This window comes from Pituophis catenifer, unplaced genomic scaffold, assembly GCF_029215685.1.
Source record: "Pituophis catenifer annectens isolate HBS135680 unplaced genomic scaffold, rPitCat1.0.hap2 SCAF_8, whole genome shotgun sequence".
NCBI classification, from domain to species: Eukaryota; Metazoa; Chordata; class Lepidosauria; order Squamata; family Colubridae; genus Pituophis; species Pituophis catenifer.
The window spans coordinates 4,322,993-4,338,356 of record NW_027256888.1 but is presented as its reverse complement, the minus strand read 5'-3'; the positions used below and the strand labels follow the sequence as shown (position 1 = coordinate 4,338,356).

The 15,364-nt window shown below is 41.0% G+C and overlaps 1 protein-coding gene across 1 annotated transcript; it reads left to right on the top strand.

The window, feature by feature from the left end:
• The first annotated feature begins 14,425 nt into the window (after nt 1–14,425).
• RHOH (ras homolog family member H) lies at nt 14,426–15,304 on the top strand. Its single transcript, XM_070948651.1, has one exon. It carries the CDS (start codon nt 14,426–14,428, stop codon nt 14,999–15,001), a length of 576 nt encoding a protein of 191 aa, XP_070804752.1. The 3' UTR covers nt 15,002–15,304.
• Nucleotides 15,305–15,364: the final 60 nt, after the last annotated feature.

Sequence of the window (15,364 nt, the reverse complement as noted above, 5' to 3'; positions counted from 1 at the left end):
TCTTTTTCCAGTTATTTCCAGATGAAATGGGATTGATTGCTAGGATTTCTATCCAGGTAGACACCCAATTTAGGGACAGTGATTTTGGAATCGCTGGCGGTAGACGCACATGAGAACAAAGGCAGAAAGTGGGAAAGTGTTGTTAATCAGAACAGAAGCAATATTCAGAAATGCTACCTTTATGCATTTCTGCTTCAAAAGAGGACAAATGTGCTGCCACTCATATCTAGCAGAGAGGCTTGGAAGACAATTGTTCAGCTTCTTTGCAAGGAGCCTAGGACAGCGCTCTTTCGACAGTATTCAAATTCTTTTGACACATCGGCGTGGAACGTAGCGGAAAACCCTAACCAAATTAGCATCAAAACTCAGGCTGAATGTGAAACCACACTCTGAAACCAAATTCGGAAAGGGGACATGGACTGTTGAAGCATCGGTTGGTTGTTTAACGTTATTTAATGCCGCTAAGGACCAGATGAAAGAGCCTCTTAGAGTCTTTATCAAGTCACCTCTGTGACCACGAGTGGCTTCGTGAACTTTGGCTGGATGTAGGCTACATCCTGGAGGACGGGGAAATCGAAACCAGCTTTATACATTGCTGACCTCACATTTGGAGGATGACAGCAGGAGTTCCAGATCTGAGCAAAGAGTTTTCTATAGACCTCAGTTGCCATCCTAGTTATCAGCTGGTATTCTTTTTTCCCCCCGGTAGCCAAATTCTGGTAGTCCTTGATCCTTGTAACTTATAATAATTGGTTTAGTGACCATTCAAAGTTACAACGGCAACGATAAATGCGACTTATGACCATTTTTCACACACACGACTATTGTAGCATCCCCATGGTCACGCGATCAAAATTGAGGCGCTTGGCAACTGGTTCACACTTAACGACGGTTGCAGTGTCCCGCAGTCGTGCGATCCCCCTTTGGCGACCTCCTGACAAGCAAAGTCAACGGGGGAACGAGATTCAATTAGTCACAACCGTGTGACTAATTTAACGGCTGAAGTGGTTCGCTTAACAAATGTGCTCCCCACCCAAAAAAAGGGCATAAAATGGGGGCAAATCTCACTTAACAACATACATTTTTTGGCTCAGTTATGGTCGTAAGTTGAGGACTAGGTGTACTTTCTACAGGGGATTTCTGATTCAGAAGCTACAAAGCGGAGAATCCGATATCCAAATTGCTGAGTGGATTAGCTGGCCCTTCAAGAAGACGATAGAAACTGCAATGGTTTCCGATTTGCTGCTGAGTGAGATGCAAAGTCATTGGGACATCAAGCCATGAGCAACATGGGAGCAGAAGACCTAGTAGACTGGCTAGTAGTTACTTTAAACCTGCTCATTCCCTCAGATCATCTGAGAGCTCTTACTGGGGTTGCCAGGACACCATGGCCCATCATCTTGTAACCATTTCCAGAGAGGCCTTCTCTCTGGTGGCATCTGTTCTTTGGAATGCTTGATGGGGACTCCTTGGTCTCCCCTGAATGAACGGTAAAGATGGACACACAAATAATTTAATTAGTGTCTCTTTTAATGTACGTTTTATAGGAATCCGTTGAGCATTTTGATTGTTGTTTTGAAGGGGGACCCTAGATGGTTCCATACATTTTATGCGAAGGGATATAGAAATAACTTCCAAAGATGCTTTTTCAAGAGGCAACTGGACTTTCTGGTTTTTCTTCGAAGACGTTTCGCTTCTCGTTCCAAGAGGCTTCCTTCAGCTCTGACTGGATGATAGGGAATGGATTTGTATTCCTTGCAGACAGCTGGTCATTTGCAATCTTTTAGAGCAGTGGTTCGGGACCCCTTTGGGGGTCGAACGACCCTTTCACAGGGGTCACCTAAGATCATCGGAAAACACATATTTTCAATGGTCTTAGGAATAATTTTATGATTGGGGGGTCACCATAACATGAGGAACTGTATTAAAGGGTCGCGGCATCGGGAAGGTTGAGATCCACTGTTTTAGAGAGTCGTTGAGGCCACTTGGAGGTTTGTCTGTGTCCTCTTGGTCACCTGAGTGGTGCAAATGGGTGTGGAGCCTTCTTTCAGTAGTTCCAAGAAGGCTCCACACCCATTTGTACTACTCAGGTGAACCTGAGGACACAGACAAACCTCCAGGTGGCCTCAATGACTCTCCAAAAGGATGCAAATGACCAGCTGTCTGCAAGGAAGATAAATCCTTCCATTCCCCACCATCCAAGTCAGAGTTGAAGAAGCTTCTTGGATGAGAAGCAAAATGTCTTCAAAGAAAAACGGAAAGTCCAGTGGCCTCCTGAAAAAGCACCTTTGGGACAACCCTGACCTGGATGACTGAGAATCTCCATAGACATCAAATAATTGTATAATTTAACTAGAGGAAATCTGTAAATATTTCCTTCTCGTGGAAGTGATAAAACCGAGAAGTGATTCAGATTGACTTGAGCCTCCTTTTGCGGAAGTACTGCTCCTGTATTAATCTGAGCCTCAAGAACTGGTGGAAAACACCCCGAGGGAGTTGAACTTAAAAAAACAACAACTGTGTATGTGATGTGTGTTCGTGGCCTTGTAGTAACAGGCAAGGAATCTTTTTGCACCGTAGAGATAGTCTTTGCTTACAGACTGCCTCGTTCAATGAACGTTCAAAGTTACAGTGTTGAAAAAAAACAGGTTTTTATTTATTTATTCAAGGTTTACGACCGGTCGGTTGAAGTTGCTTTTAGATTAAGGAGTTCTGGTTCCATTATTAATGAAGTGATATTGTGCACCATTTTGCTTTTTCTTCTCTATTTTCTTTCTGGTTTTTTTTTTTTTGTTTTGTTTTTTTAATGCACAGTGAAAATGCATTTGGGTCACAAATGGTAAACGTTTGTCCAGGAAACAAGTTCTTAATCATTCAGATTCTTATAACGTTGATGTTTCTGAGCTGCTTTGTGAACCAACGCTGAAAGGCAGGGTATGAATATGTTGCATTGTACTCTACAGTTTCTCCTTACACTTAAAAATGGATTTAAATCAGTAACACACACACAACCAAAACTTGCTATCCATTTAAGGTCAAGATACCCTCAAAGGTAACTCAACCATAGAGGTAGTCCTCAACTTACGACCACAATTGAGCCCAAAATGAATGTTGCTAAGTGAGGCATTTGTTTGCATCCACTTTACGACCTTTCTTGTCACATTTGTTAAGTGAATCACTGCAGGTGTTAAATTAGTAATGCAGTTGTTAAGTGAACCTGGCTTCCTCATTAGAATAGAATAGAATAGAGTTGGAAGGGACCTTGGAGGTCTTCTAGTCCAACCTCCTGCTTAGGCAGGAAACCCTACACCACTTCAGACAAATGGTTGTCCAATCTCTTCTTAAAAACTTCCAGTGTTGGAGCATTTACAATTCTGGAGGCAAGTTGTTCCACTGATGAATTGTTCTAACTGTCAGGAAATTTCTCCTTAGTTCTAGGTTGCTTCTCTCCTTGATGAGTTTCCATCCGTTGCTTCTTGTCCTGCCTTCAGGTGCTTTGGAGAATAGCTTGACTCCCTCTTCTTTATGGCAGCCCCTGAGATATTGGAAGACTCTGCTATCATGTCTCCCCTAGTCCTTCTTTTCATTAAACTAGACATACCCAGTTCCTGCAACCATTCTTCATAGGTTTTAGCCTCCCGTCCCTTAATCATCATTGATTTTGCTTGTCAGAAGGTCGCAAAAAGGGATCACATGACTCAGGGACACTGCAACCGTCATAAATGTGAGTCGGTTGTCAAGCATCTGAACGTAAATCATGTGACCATGGGGATGCTGCAACGGGCGTAAGTGTGAAAAATGGTCGTAAGTCATTTTTTTTGGTGGTGTTGTAACTTCGAATGGTCACTAAGTGAACTGTTGAAAATTGAGGACTACCTATATTGTTTCTTGGCACTGTAATAAAAAAAAAAAATAGATTGCCACTGTCCCTCTTCCCCCTCCTTTTTCCAATTTACCGGTTTAGCTTCCGGCTTAGAATTTCCAGTTAGTCTTTCTCGTAAGAAGCAAGTTGACGCTGCTCAGCTTCGGAGCCCAAACAGGTCTGATTAATAATGATGCGCCCAAAAATGTTACTCCCAGTGTTTCAACCTCCATTGAAATCAGGCTGCAAATCACCACCCCAATAACTGTGTTCCTGTTGAGACTGTATGCCGGTCTAACAAGTACTGAGAGGGTTAGATCAACTGCATGGATGCATAAAGTATGGTGGGATTTGTCTTTGAGAAGTGTACATCCCTATCAAAGAGAGATCCCAGTCTATTAATTGAATTGGGAACTATTCTGGTTAAGTCCCAAAGGTGCTTTTTTTCAAGAGGGCAAAACTGGACTTGCTGGTTTCTCTTTGAAGATGTTTCGCTTCTCATCCAAGCTGCTGCTTCATTCAGCTCTCTTGGATGAGAAGCGAAACGTTCTTCAAAGAAAACCCAAGAAAGTCCAGTTGCCTCTTGAAAAAAGCACCTTTGGGACAACCAGGACCTGGATGGTGGAGAATCTCCACAGACATATTGTGGTAAATGTTGCAATCCACTGCCTGCCTTCTTAACAATAGGCCTCGCTGTTCATAGTGAGACTTGCATTCCCAAGTACAATACAAAAGATTGACCTGCTTTTCTAAACACTGGACTTGTTCATTCATTCATTCATTCATTCATTCATTCATTCATTCATTCATTCATTTTCTATAGCTGCCCTCTGATTCTAGAACTATAAAATAATTGTTTGTTTGTTTGTTTTATTAAATTTGTATACCGCCCTACTCCCGAAGGACTCAGGGCGGTGAACAGGCACAGGATGAAATACAGAAATACAAAAGTTAGAAACAATTTAAAACCAAATTAAATAATTTAGCCCAAGACAATTAAAAATCCCAATAATTTAAAACAAATTAAAATGTCAGTTTAAAAATTTAAAAGAAAGGGGAGAAAATTAGGCCAGGCCGGCTTGCTGGAATAGGAGGGTCTTAAGAGCACGGCGGAAAGTGCGCAGATCCGGGATCCTCCGTATCTCCGGGGGGGAACTCGTTCCAGATAGTGGGTGCCCCCACAGAGAAGGCCCTCCCCCTGGGGGCTGCCAGTCGACACTGCTTGGCTGACGGCACCCGGAGGAGCCCCTCTCTATGAGAGCGTACCGGCCGGTGGGAAGCTGTTTGTGGTAGAAGGCGGTCCCGTAAATAACCAGGTCCTAAGCCATGGAGCGCTCTAAAGGTGGTAACCAAAACCTTGAAGCGCACCTGGAAGACCACCGGGAGCCAGTGCAGCTCGCGCAGGAGAGGTGTCACATGGGAGCGCCATGTTGATCCCATAACCACCCGCGTGGCCACACTCTGCGCCAGTTGGAGCCTCTGGGTGCTCCTCAAGGGGAGCCCCATGTAGAGAGCATTACAATAGTCCAGGCGGGAGGTGACGAGGGCATGAGTGACTGTGTGTAGGGAGTCCCGATCCAGAAAGTCCCGATCCAGAAAATTGAAAGTGTTAAAAACATCTAACATATAAATCAATAGAGCAACCAACCGTCAGTAAAGCCAAGGAACAGGCTTCTTAACACATTCTCAGCCCCAGGCCTGGGTACACAACCAACTTTTTAACACCTTGCGAAAAGCCAACAGGATTGGGGACATTTCTAAGCTCTGAGAAGAGGATATTCCACAGAGCAGGGGGCCACTGCAGAAAAAGCCCCGTCTTTTAGTTTTCTTTAGTGAATGTTCCTGAATTTGGGGTGTCCAGGAAGTATAGGACCGGGAAGAATACTTAAATATGTGAATACCTTTGTAAGGTTTTTAAGTTCAACTCAGAAACCGATATGTCCAATGAAACTCTGAACACGAGGCTACTGATAATCAGCTTTTATTTCTGCAGGAAGCAAAACTGGGCGACCTCCAATCTCCCGCCCTAAACAGAGCAGGCAGGGAGAGAAAAAGCAGGCGTGTGCAAAAAAATTTTTTCTCAAACTTCTTATAGTTCACACAGCTTGCACAGATCGTCATTGCTATAGAAACATTATCTCATATCATGCAAACCTCATGATTTTCTCAGCGCTTTGAAAACAATGGCCCTTAGAAAGGAGGAAAATCATACTTTTTCTGGCATATAACCCAGAGCTTGTCAGGGAATGCTATCATCTCACATTAGGTTACTGAGAATACACATTTTAAGTTATAGCAAACAGGCAGAATTCACATTTTGCATTTCACAAGAAGTTACTTCAACAAGGCTAAATTTGGCAATTTGCCTAGAGGCTTTATCTTTGCAGTTGGCACATTAGGTTACAATGGAGCATCTCTCAGCAGCAATTAAGATAAACTGAATTAGGTTATACTCTGTGTATGCTCTAATCCTTTCACCGTGATCTCTTCAGTTTGAACACCATTAATTTGAAACCCACTCATCTTGCTCTTAGTAAAGAGGAACACTTACTGAGTGCAGTCATTTATCTCCAAATCCTCAATATTTTGGAGAGAGCAATGGCGGTTTATTTGGTTTAAAGAAATAAAAGCTGGCTCTCATCATAAAGAAGGGTAGACATTAATCTGAGGGTTAGCAGAAGAGGGTGAAAATGGTGTTTGGGGGAGGGCAGACATTAAAGTAATAGGAAGAAAGGAAGGAGAGTGTCTTAATTTTAACTGTTTTTTGGAGTGGGAATTTGAGGTATGAGAGCCCAATTGACTTGTGTAAGGTATCCTTATGAAGCATTATAAATGATAAGCACCATCAAAAGTGCTTATCCCAACAGAGGAAAAGACTGCATTCTGAATAGAATAGAATATTCGAGAACGCTCGAGAATATTTTTCTGTCAAATGCTGAAGGATGACGCTGGATCAAAAATTGAAAACTTCAAGCCAGTTTGTTCCGCTGCTAAGCTCTTTCCTTGAGCTAGATATTCCTTCAGATTGACATAAAGATGCTTTGGTTTTAATGTTTATTATACTTAGTAAGATGATTCGGTGATAATTAGATGGCTTGGCCTTATGAAGGATTAAGTACAAATTTACCAAGTGCTTGCCATTCTTTACTTGAATGGCAAGGCTAACAAACTGGCCCGTTTTGAATTTGATTTTAAAAATAATTCCAGAATTAGATCACTGCCAGAATCTTTAAAGAGACTTAAAGAAGTTAGTCCTATCCCAGTAGGAAAGGTTTTCCTAAGTGCAGCTGAGGAGGCAGGGTGGATAAAAATCAATGATTTAATAAAAACTTTTGGGGTAAAAATCTATTGTAAGATAGTTTTCTATTTAAGATACATAAATAATTTAGTTTATTCAGCATGAAATGGAGCTTAATTATGTAGCATGAGGCTGTATATTCTGCAACACTGGGACTATCGGTGAGTCAACAGTGGGTCAAAGGAGTAGCAGAGATGACAGTTGCTCTTTAAAAATTATGATTTAAATCGAGTTGATTTAAATCAAGCCTTTTTACTAGTGATTTAAATCAAATCCACCCCGTGAGGAGGCATCCAACTCTGAATTGCCACAAAACAATAACAGAACAATAGAAGTTGGGACTTTTATTTAGTTAAGCTTTTATGCCAAAAGTGACTCTAGGTGGCTTGTAATCATTCAATGTAAGTACTGTATGTGTAAAACATTGAAGCAATAGAGACCCTCAATTGAAAATTCAGTTAAAATCAAATAGACCAAAATGGAGGGGAAAGGAGTAAAAGGTATCTGTTGCCAGCGGAGGTGAGGTCTTGTCTAATCAAATATCCTCTGATGACCTTCAGGAACAAAGGGATTGGGCCACAAGAGGCTTTCTTAGATGTTAACAGGTCTTGATCAGGTTTTGTCAAGGGATTTACACCTGCTATGATCAGAATATTTCCTATTCCATTTAGAAGCATAAAAGAGCGGTTGTCGTGTTTTAAATAGGAGAGAATACAGATAGCGGGATGGAGCTCATTAAATGGCTAGTATCAGGGGTGAAATCCAGCAGGTTCTGACAGGTTCTGGAGAACCGACAGCGGAAATTTTGAGTAGTTCAGAGAACCGGCAAATACCACCTCTGGCTTCCCCCAGGAGTGAGGTGGAAATGGGGATTTTGCAATATCCTTCTCCCAGGAGTGGGGAGGGAATGGGGATTTTGCAGTATCCTTCCCCTGCCACGTCCACCAAGCGATGCCCACAGAACCGGTAGTAAAAAAAAAATGGATTCTGCCACTGGCTAGTATGAATGTGTGCTGTTGCTGGGATGGAGGGTTATTATTTCATTATTTTTCTTTTTTGTTATTTTTCTTTTTTTTTTTTAATATTGTGTTTTTATGTCCTTGTAAGCCGCCTTGAGTCGCCATGTGCAAATAGGCAGCAATATAAACATTCTAAATAAATAATCGTTAAGTATGAACCGGTTGCCAAGCACGTGAATTTTGGTCACGTGATCATGGCAATGCTGCAAAGGTCGTTCATTGTGAAATGGTCATAAGTCCCTTTTTCAGCGCCTTTGTACCTTTGAATGGTTACTAAATGAACTGTTGTTAAGTCAAGGACTACCTGTATTTGTTTTTTGTTTTTTTTAAAATTTGATTTATATGCCGCCCTTCTCCGGAGACTCAGGGCGGCTTACAATGCGTTAAGCAATAGCCTTCATCCTTTTGTATATTTATACAAAGTCAGCTTATTGCCCCCACAAACTGGGTCCTCAATTTACCTACCTTAGAAAGGATGGAAGGCTGAGTCAACCTTGAGCCTGGTGAGATTCGAACTTACAGTAATTGCAGACAGCTGGTGTTAATCAATGCTATCAGTCTGCTGAGCCACCAGGCCCCAGTGTTATGCCCGGTTTAAAAGAAGTGGCATGCAAATAACTCCAAATATATAAATAAGATGATCCATCTGGCTGCTTGACCATACACCAACTTACATTTGTGGTCTGTGCTCAGGAGCCCCACATGCGGCAAGACTCAAGGTTTGCCAGTATGCGTATCCTTGTTTCAAGCCACAATATATCTCGGGCTACTGCAGCAATGATAGTTTATTATCAAACCGAGTGTCTACGATATTGAGACATATTAAGACTAATGAATATATTTGATATCCTCCACTCAGCAGAAAGCATGACACAATTGTTCTTATTGGAAGTGCTTTGGGAATCCCAGAAAAGTGGTTAGTTTGTCAGAGAGAGAAAGAGAAAGGTGGTTTTGCACGTGGAAAAAAAAATAGCTCGAGTTAAAATTAGTCTGAATGGAACAGAAATCAAGAAATCTTAGTGATTACAGTAAAATCCAACCAGTCCAAAATTATATCTCTCGTCTACACCTATTCAAACACCATCATGTCTTGGGAGAAAATTTCTCCCTTGTCTTGTGGGTTTTGCTCATCTACCACCCAGGGGTCAGAATGGCCTTAAATTCAACAATTTAGCTGTGTTATTTCCCTTCTTCTAACACTACAGTGTTGGAAGAAGGGATGGTGTTATGTTGGTCCCTTCCAACGCAATGGATACAGCTAATTTCACGGCAAGATTGTTTTCTGCCAAAGGAATGGCACTTTAACTAAACAGTAAAAGTTCTTAGAAAGGCTGGATCTAACAAGGGGATGGCCAAAACACGACCTCTGTTTGCTTATATGAAATGCATAGAGTAGCCGCTTCAAGAAGCAACTAAAAAGTGAAATTTCAATCATTGCTGAGACTTACAGGATAGAAAAGCAACCCTCTGAAAGATTTTACTTTAGGAGCACCACGCTTGGTGAACCATTCAAATATTAATCATCACCTGAAAGACAATACTTGTAGTCCTCAACGTATGACCATAATTGAGACCAAAATTCATGTTCTTAAGTGAGAAATTCATTAAGTGAATTTTGCCTCATTTTACAACTTTTCCTGCCACATTTGTTAAGCAGATCACTGCCGTGGTTAAATTAGTAACCCCGTTGTTAAGTGAATCTGGCTTCCCCATTGACTTTGCTCCTCAGAAGGTCGCAAAAGGCGATTCCGTGACTCTGGGACACTGAGACTGTCATAAATGTGAGTCAGTTTTCAAGCATCTGAATGTAAATACACGAGACTATGAAGATGCTACCACGGTCGTAAATGTGTAAACAATGGTCATGAGTAACTTTTTTCAGTGTCGTTGTAACTTCGAACGGTCACTAAATGAACTGTTGTAAGTCGAGGACTACCTGTATAAAGACCAATTTTCTTCTTCTTAAATAACAGCAACTCTGAATGTTGTCTTCACGCTTCCTGAAGCCCGGCTGCTATGTTAAAAATATTAATTAGCAAAACTGGATGGGGCTGGGTAGGGCCTCATCACTTTGGAGAGACAGCTGTGGACAAGGAAGATGAACAGAGATATATTAATAAGCCAGCAAGAGTTGGTCACACTAACACTCACATACAGAGTAAGACACAATGGGTAGTTTGACAGTTAACAAAGTCAGCAGCCACTAATGGAAGATGGCAACAGGTGATGATTTTGAGAGCTGCATTGGCCGAAACTGTTTCTGGATGAGTAGCTGTTCAGTTTCTTCATTAATAGCCTCCTTTTCTTGTTTTATTCATCAGTTTCTCTTTGATCTTTTCTTCCCAGCCGCATAAGAAGCCAAACGCAGAGATTCTAGTTTCTCCTCCCAAATGTTCTTCTTTGCCTAATGTTGTTCAGTGCAATATGTCCTCTCCCAGGAAATTGAAGCCTGTCTCTGATAATCCAATTTCACCCTTATCGCTGTCACTTTCTTAATCTTCAGTCAGCTCTGGCTAGAGCGCAGAACTATTTTGGGAAGTGATCAATTATTATATTTTTACAGCAAGGACGAACCCTCCAGATTTTATCTAAACTATGGCTTTCATACGATGATGGGAGTTTTAACTTGGCAGGAACGTATTTTGATTTATATTTACTTATGGAATCCAGTGATCAAATTCAACAACCATTATGGGTCCAAATGGAAATCTATAACGTGAGCCTTTGGAATTTTGGCAGGAGTTTGGTTTCTTTTTCAGTCAAAATTCATTGGTAATTCCGGCATTATTGGATGTAAATCATTCTTAAATGTTGACCTTTGTTAATTAAGTTACAGTATATTATTCCTGTAGAATAATTCCAATTCAAAAATTGCAATTAAATCCCTTCATAAGCTAATAAGGGCATTGATACTTCGGATCAGCTTATTGAAATTCAAGTTTTCATCGTCTGAGGAATTTGGTTTGTCTAAAACTTTGAAATGGCAATAATTTAGTCAAAACTTCTAAGCACAATGCAACTTCTGAATTAGATAAACTTCTGCAAGATAGTAACTCCTGTAATAGCAGTGAAAAGTATCTGGGATTATTCCAAATCTACAGTGTTTTTTAGAGATACCTTAAGAGTATTGCTAAAGTGAATATTGGTCATTTCTGCGAACTTTTGAATAAGATTTGGAAAGCCCCCATTCGAACAAGTCTTAAGGAGCATTAGGTATTTCTTTTATGAATTTAAGATGAGATTAATTTCACATAGGCATATTTGTTTGCCTTGAAATGTGAGATGGCGAGCATATAAATTCAATAAATAAAAGCCCAAACTGCGAGATGGATGGTGTACAAATTAATAAAGAAATAATGGTAATATTGGAGAATGATAAAAATAAAATAATGATAGGGACACTTACCCGTTGGATCTAGAGTTGCTTATCGCTGTTCTAATTTGATTGAATTTACATATTTATTCATGTGGTTTGGGAAATGAAAGGAATAATATTTGGTTGAATTATGTATGTGTGTGTATATAAAATTCAAAACTAAAAAGGAAAAAGATTGTAGATGGATGAATGGATGGATGGATGGATGGATGGATGGATGGAGTTTTTGTCCTTTTGTCCTTTTTTAGTTTTGTTTTTTTTCTTTATCTGCATTTGACATAATTTCTGCACATTTTAAAACAACTAAGATGCTTTTAAAAAAGGACACCCACTCTAACTATTTCAGACAATGAGAAAGACTTGGCTCTTGAGTTCTGTGAGCCACTTCTTAAAGGTCAGATTAGAGGAAAAAAAGAAGGACAAACCAGGACAAACATCTGGTCACCTTCTTTTTAATTCAGTGATTAATTAAATATACATGTTATAATTTAGTTTTTAAGAACATTTTTCTCTTTCTGTTACTTTAAAAATTACAAATCAGCCACAAATGGGGAAGTGCCCCCCCGCCCCCAACAATTGGCTCCAAGCTATTTATTTTTAAGTACCTGAGATCGAAAACAACCGCCACCAATTGTGTGATTCAGCTCTGGCGAAATACAAACTATTCACAAATTTGAGATTTAAGGAACGTTTGCATATCTGGATAGCTCAGGCTTTTTCTAAGTATTCTGAACCATTTGTGTTGTCTGGATTTCTCACGAACCAGGAAATGCCTTCTGTTGCAAAGATGACCTCATAAATACCATCAAGCAGAAGTCAGGGGAAAAACCACAGATTGGAAGCTGTCTAGGAGAGGTTGAAAATCTGTCCTCAAAAGGAATAGCAGCAACAGAAGAAGAAGAAAAAATCTCAGCGGCATCGTACCGGGACTGAGAGCTCTTCAGGTAAGAAGCTCCTTACTTCGTTAGCCGAATGGAGAAAACAAAATGAATTTAAACTTTTGCTTCTTTTTCTCAGCTTGGCCTTATTAAAAAAAAAAAAAAAACACAAAATAAGGCAATTGTACCGTAGGTAAGATGCAACTTCCTCCTTCCAAAGTGAACAGAATAACGTTATGCTAAATCCAGCTGATGCTGCGTGACACTCAAAGTTACAAATATGTACATGCTCAGGTTTAAAATCCTGAGATTGGAAAGCAAAATTCCTAGCAACAAGTTGACTGGGAAAGACATAAACTGGGTTTCAGGCTTATCGATTGTACGAAATATACAGTAGATTATGACGGGTTCAGTTAAGGAATTTGGGGGGGGGGGAGAGTTTACCAAAAGACACAACATGGGGACAACTAAGCACCGTTTATGGAGTGGTACGGAGAGGTACAAGCCGTGTTTCTACTTCAGTTGACAGTTGATCTGCTCTGTGGTTTGGTTGGCGTCTTTGATTTTATCTGAATTTTAAGGCACCTTAAGCAAGAGAAGGGAAGCGGCTTGCTTAAAAACCCGAGGCCCCGTTTTTTAGCTACAAGGTACAGACCCTGGGGAGCTATGGAAAAATAAAATAAAACGGGTAGGTTCGTTGCTCTTTTGCTGTCAACTGCTTTCGTTGCAGTTTCTCAGATCTCAGCTAGACCTAATCGCTAGCAGAGGAATGTTATTGTTTCCTCATTAGAAGCATGGCTGAGCTTTTGAAATAAAAGATCTGGCTTTTTTTTTCTCTCTCTCTCTGCAAGTCCGCAAAAAAATAATGCGACATAGGAGATAATGTTGGATACAGGTCATCTTCAGATCTCACTCACAAATGTATTTGGTGATATTGATCTGGTCGCTATGTCGCTATCAAAATTATTGCACGCAGGTTGACCAAGAAGTATCTCTATGGTCCTGTTGTCAATCGCCGAAGCCTGTCATTCAATTTTTTTAATAGAGATTCATATCATTTCGGTTGGTAATTGGATCCCAGTTTGATAGATTTGGACTCTGCTTTTCCTCAAAGGAATTCAAAAGAGCATATAACTTGTAATTCTTCGGGGAAATACAACTCTGCAAAGCAGGTAGAATTGAGAGAGCACCTAGTCTGCTTCCATCGCTAATTGTGCTTTGGAATCTAACCTTCCCATTCTTAGCCTTAACTCTTAGATTTGCATTGCTCTAGGTTTCAGATTGTTAGTTGTTAATTAGTTTGGGCTTATCTGTTTCCATTTTAATTCCTCTGAATATTTAGCATTTGTGTTAAGTCAAGGAAACCAGATCTTTTAACTTATTATCTACCGGTAGCTAAATACCTGGCTAGGTAGGTAAACTAGGTAGGTATCTGACTAGGTAAAATACCTGACTAGGTGGCTAAAATACCTGACTAGGTGGCTTAGGGGCTAAGACACTGAGCTTGTTGATCAGAAAGGTCAGCAATTCGGCGATTTGAATCCCTAGTATAGGTCTCCTGCATGAACGGGGTTGGACTAGATGACCTCCAAGGTCCCTTCCAACTCTGTTACTGTTAAATATAACGTACACCATGGTGGACTTCTTCAAGGAAGAGGGTTACGTATTAACCAACAACAATATTGTTCTAATTTGTACAAACGTGTGCAATTTGATGTGTGTGAGTGTGTGCAAAAATTAAACCCGATGGAATGGGGAAATGATGATTTGCAACCAAAATACCAACCGTATTTTCTTTCCATTGTAGGAAACTTCTCTGACTCGGTGAATTGTGGAACCGTGGGGCAGGACGTTTTGATTTTTTGGGGAGAGAAATGCCACCGGTCACCTTAGCAAGGTGATTTTTTTTTTAATTATTATTATTATTATCTTCTATTTCCTGAGAAGCATTCCTAGGAGTAGTGTTTAGAACCTCCCCTTGAGAAAGAGGCCATGTTGGATTCGGTCAAATGCGTTCTGGTAGGCGATGCTGCCGTGGGGAAGACAGCGTTGCTGCTCCGCTTCATTTCGGAGACTTTTCCGGATGCTTACAGGCCGACCGTTTATGAAAATACCGGTGTGGACGTCTACCTGGATGGCACCCAGATCAGCTTAGGCCTTTGGGATACCGCTGGCAGCGATTCCTTCAAGAGCATCCGCCCTCTGTCCTATCAACAGGCCGACGTGGTGCTGATGTGCTATTCGGTGGCCAATCACAGCTCGTTCCTCAGTTTAAGGAACAAGTGGGTGACGGAGATCAGGACCCACTTGCCCCGAATCCCCATTTTGGTGGTGGCTACCCAGACCGACCAAAGGGATGCGGGTCCTCACAGCGCAAGCTGTATCAGCCTGGTGCACGGCAAGCAACTGGCTAAGGACATCCGGGCAAAGGGTTACGTGGAGTGCTCCTCCCTGGCCAATCGGGGAGTTCAAAAAGTGTTTGAATGTGCTGTCCGGACAGCGGTGAATCAAGCCAAAAAACGCTCAAGGAGGAACATTTTTTCAGTGAACGAATGCAAAGTTTTTTGAAACCGGACTAAATATGGCATCGTTTTCTGCCTTCGCCTCGCCAAATGGTTTCGTAGCGGAGTAAACGCGAGCCTCTCCTTTTGTGGGCATTAGGATGGGCTGTTCCAACGCTGGCATCTGGAACTTTCAAAGCGAAGAGAAGCAAGGCTGCGATGGGATTTCCAGCGGCATACATTGGAGAGTATGAGTAGCAAGCCAGAGCCTCGTTTCTTATTAGAATGGAAATGTTAGTTTATTTACTACTACAAGTTCTGTTGGATTTATAAAAGGGGTTGCTTTCTAACACCTGAGATAACGAATGGATAATTTATATGGCTGACTTAATAGAAGCTTGGAGCTGAATAGGTCAGGAATATGTGAAAT

Coding starts and splice junctions, on each gene's coding strand:
- RHOH (XM_070948651.1), top strand. CDS start 14,426: ATGTTGGATTCGGTCAAATGCGTTCTGGTAGGCGATGCTGCCGTGGGG.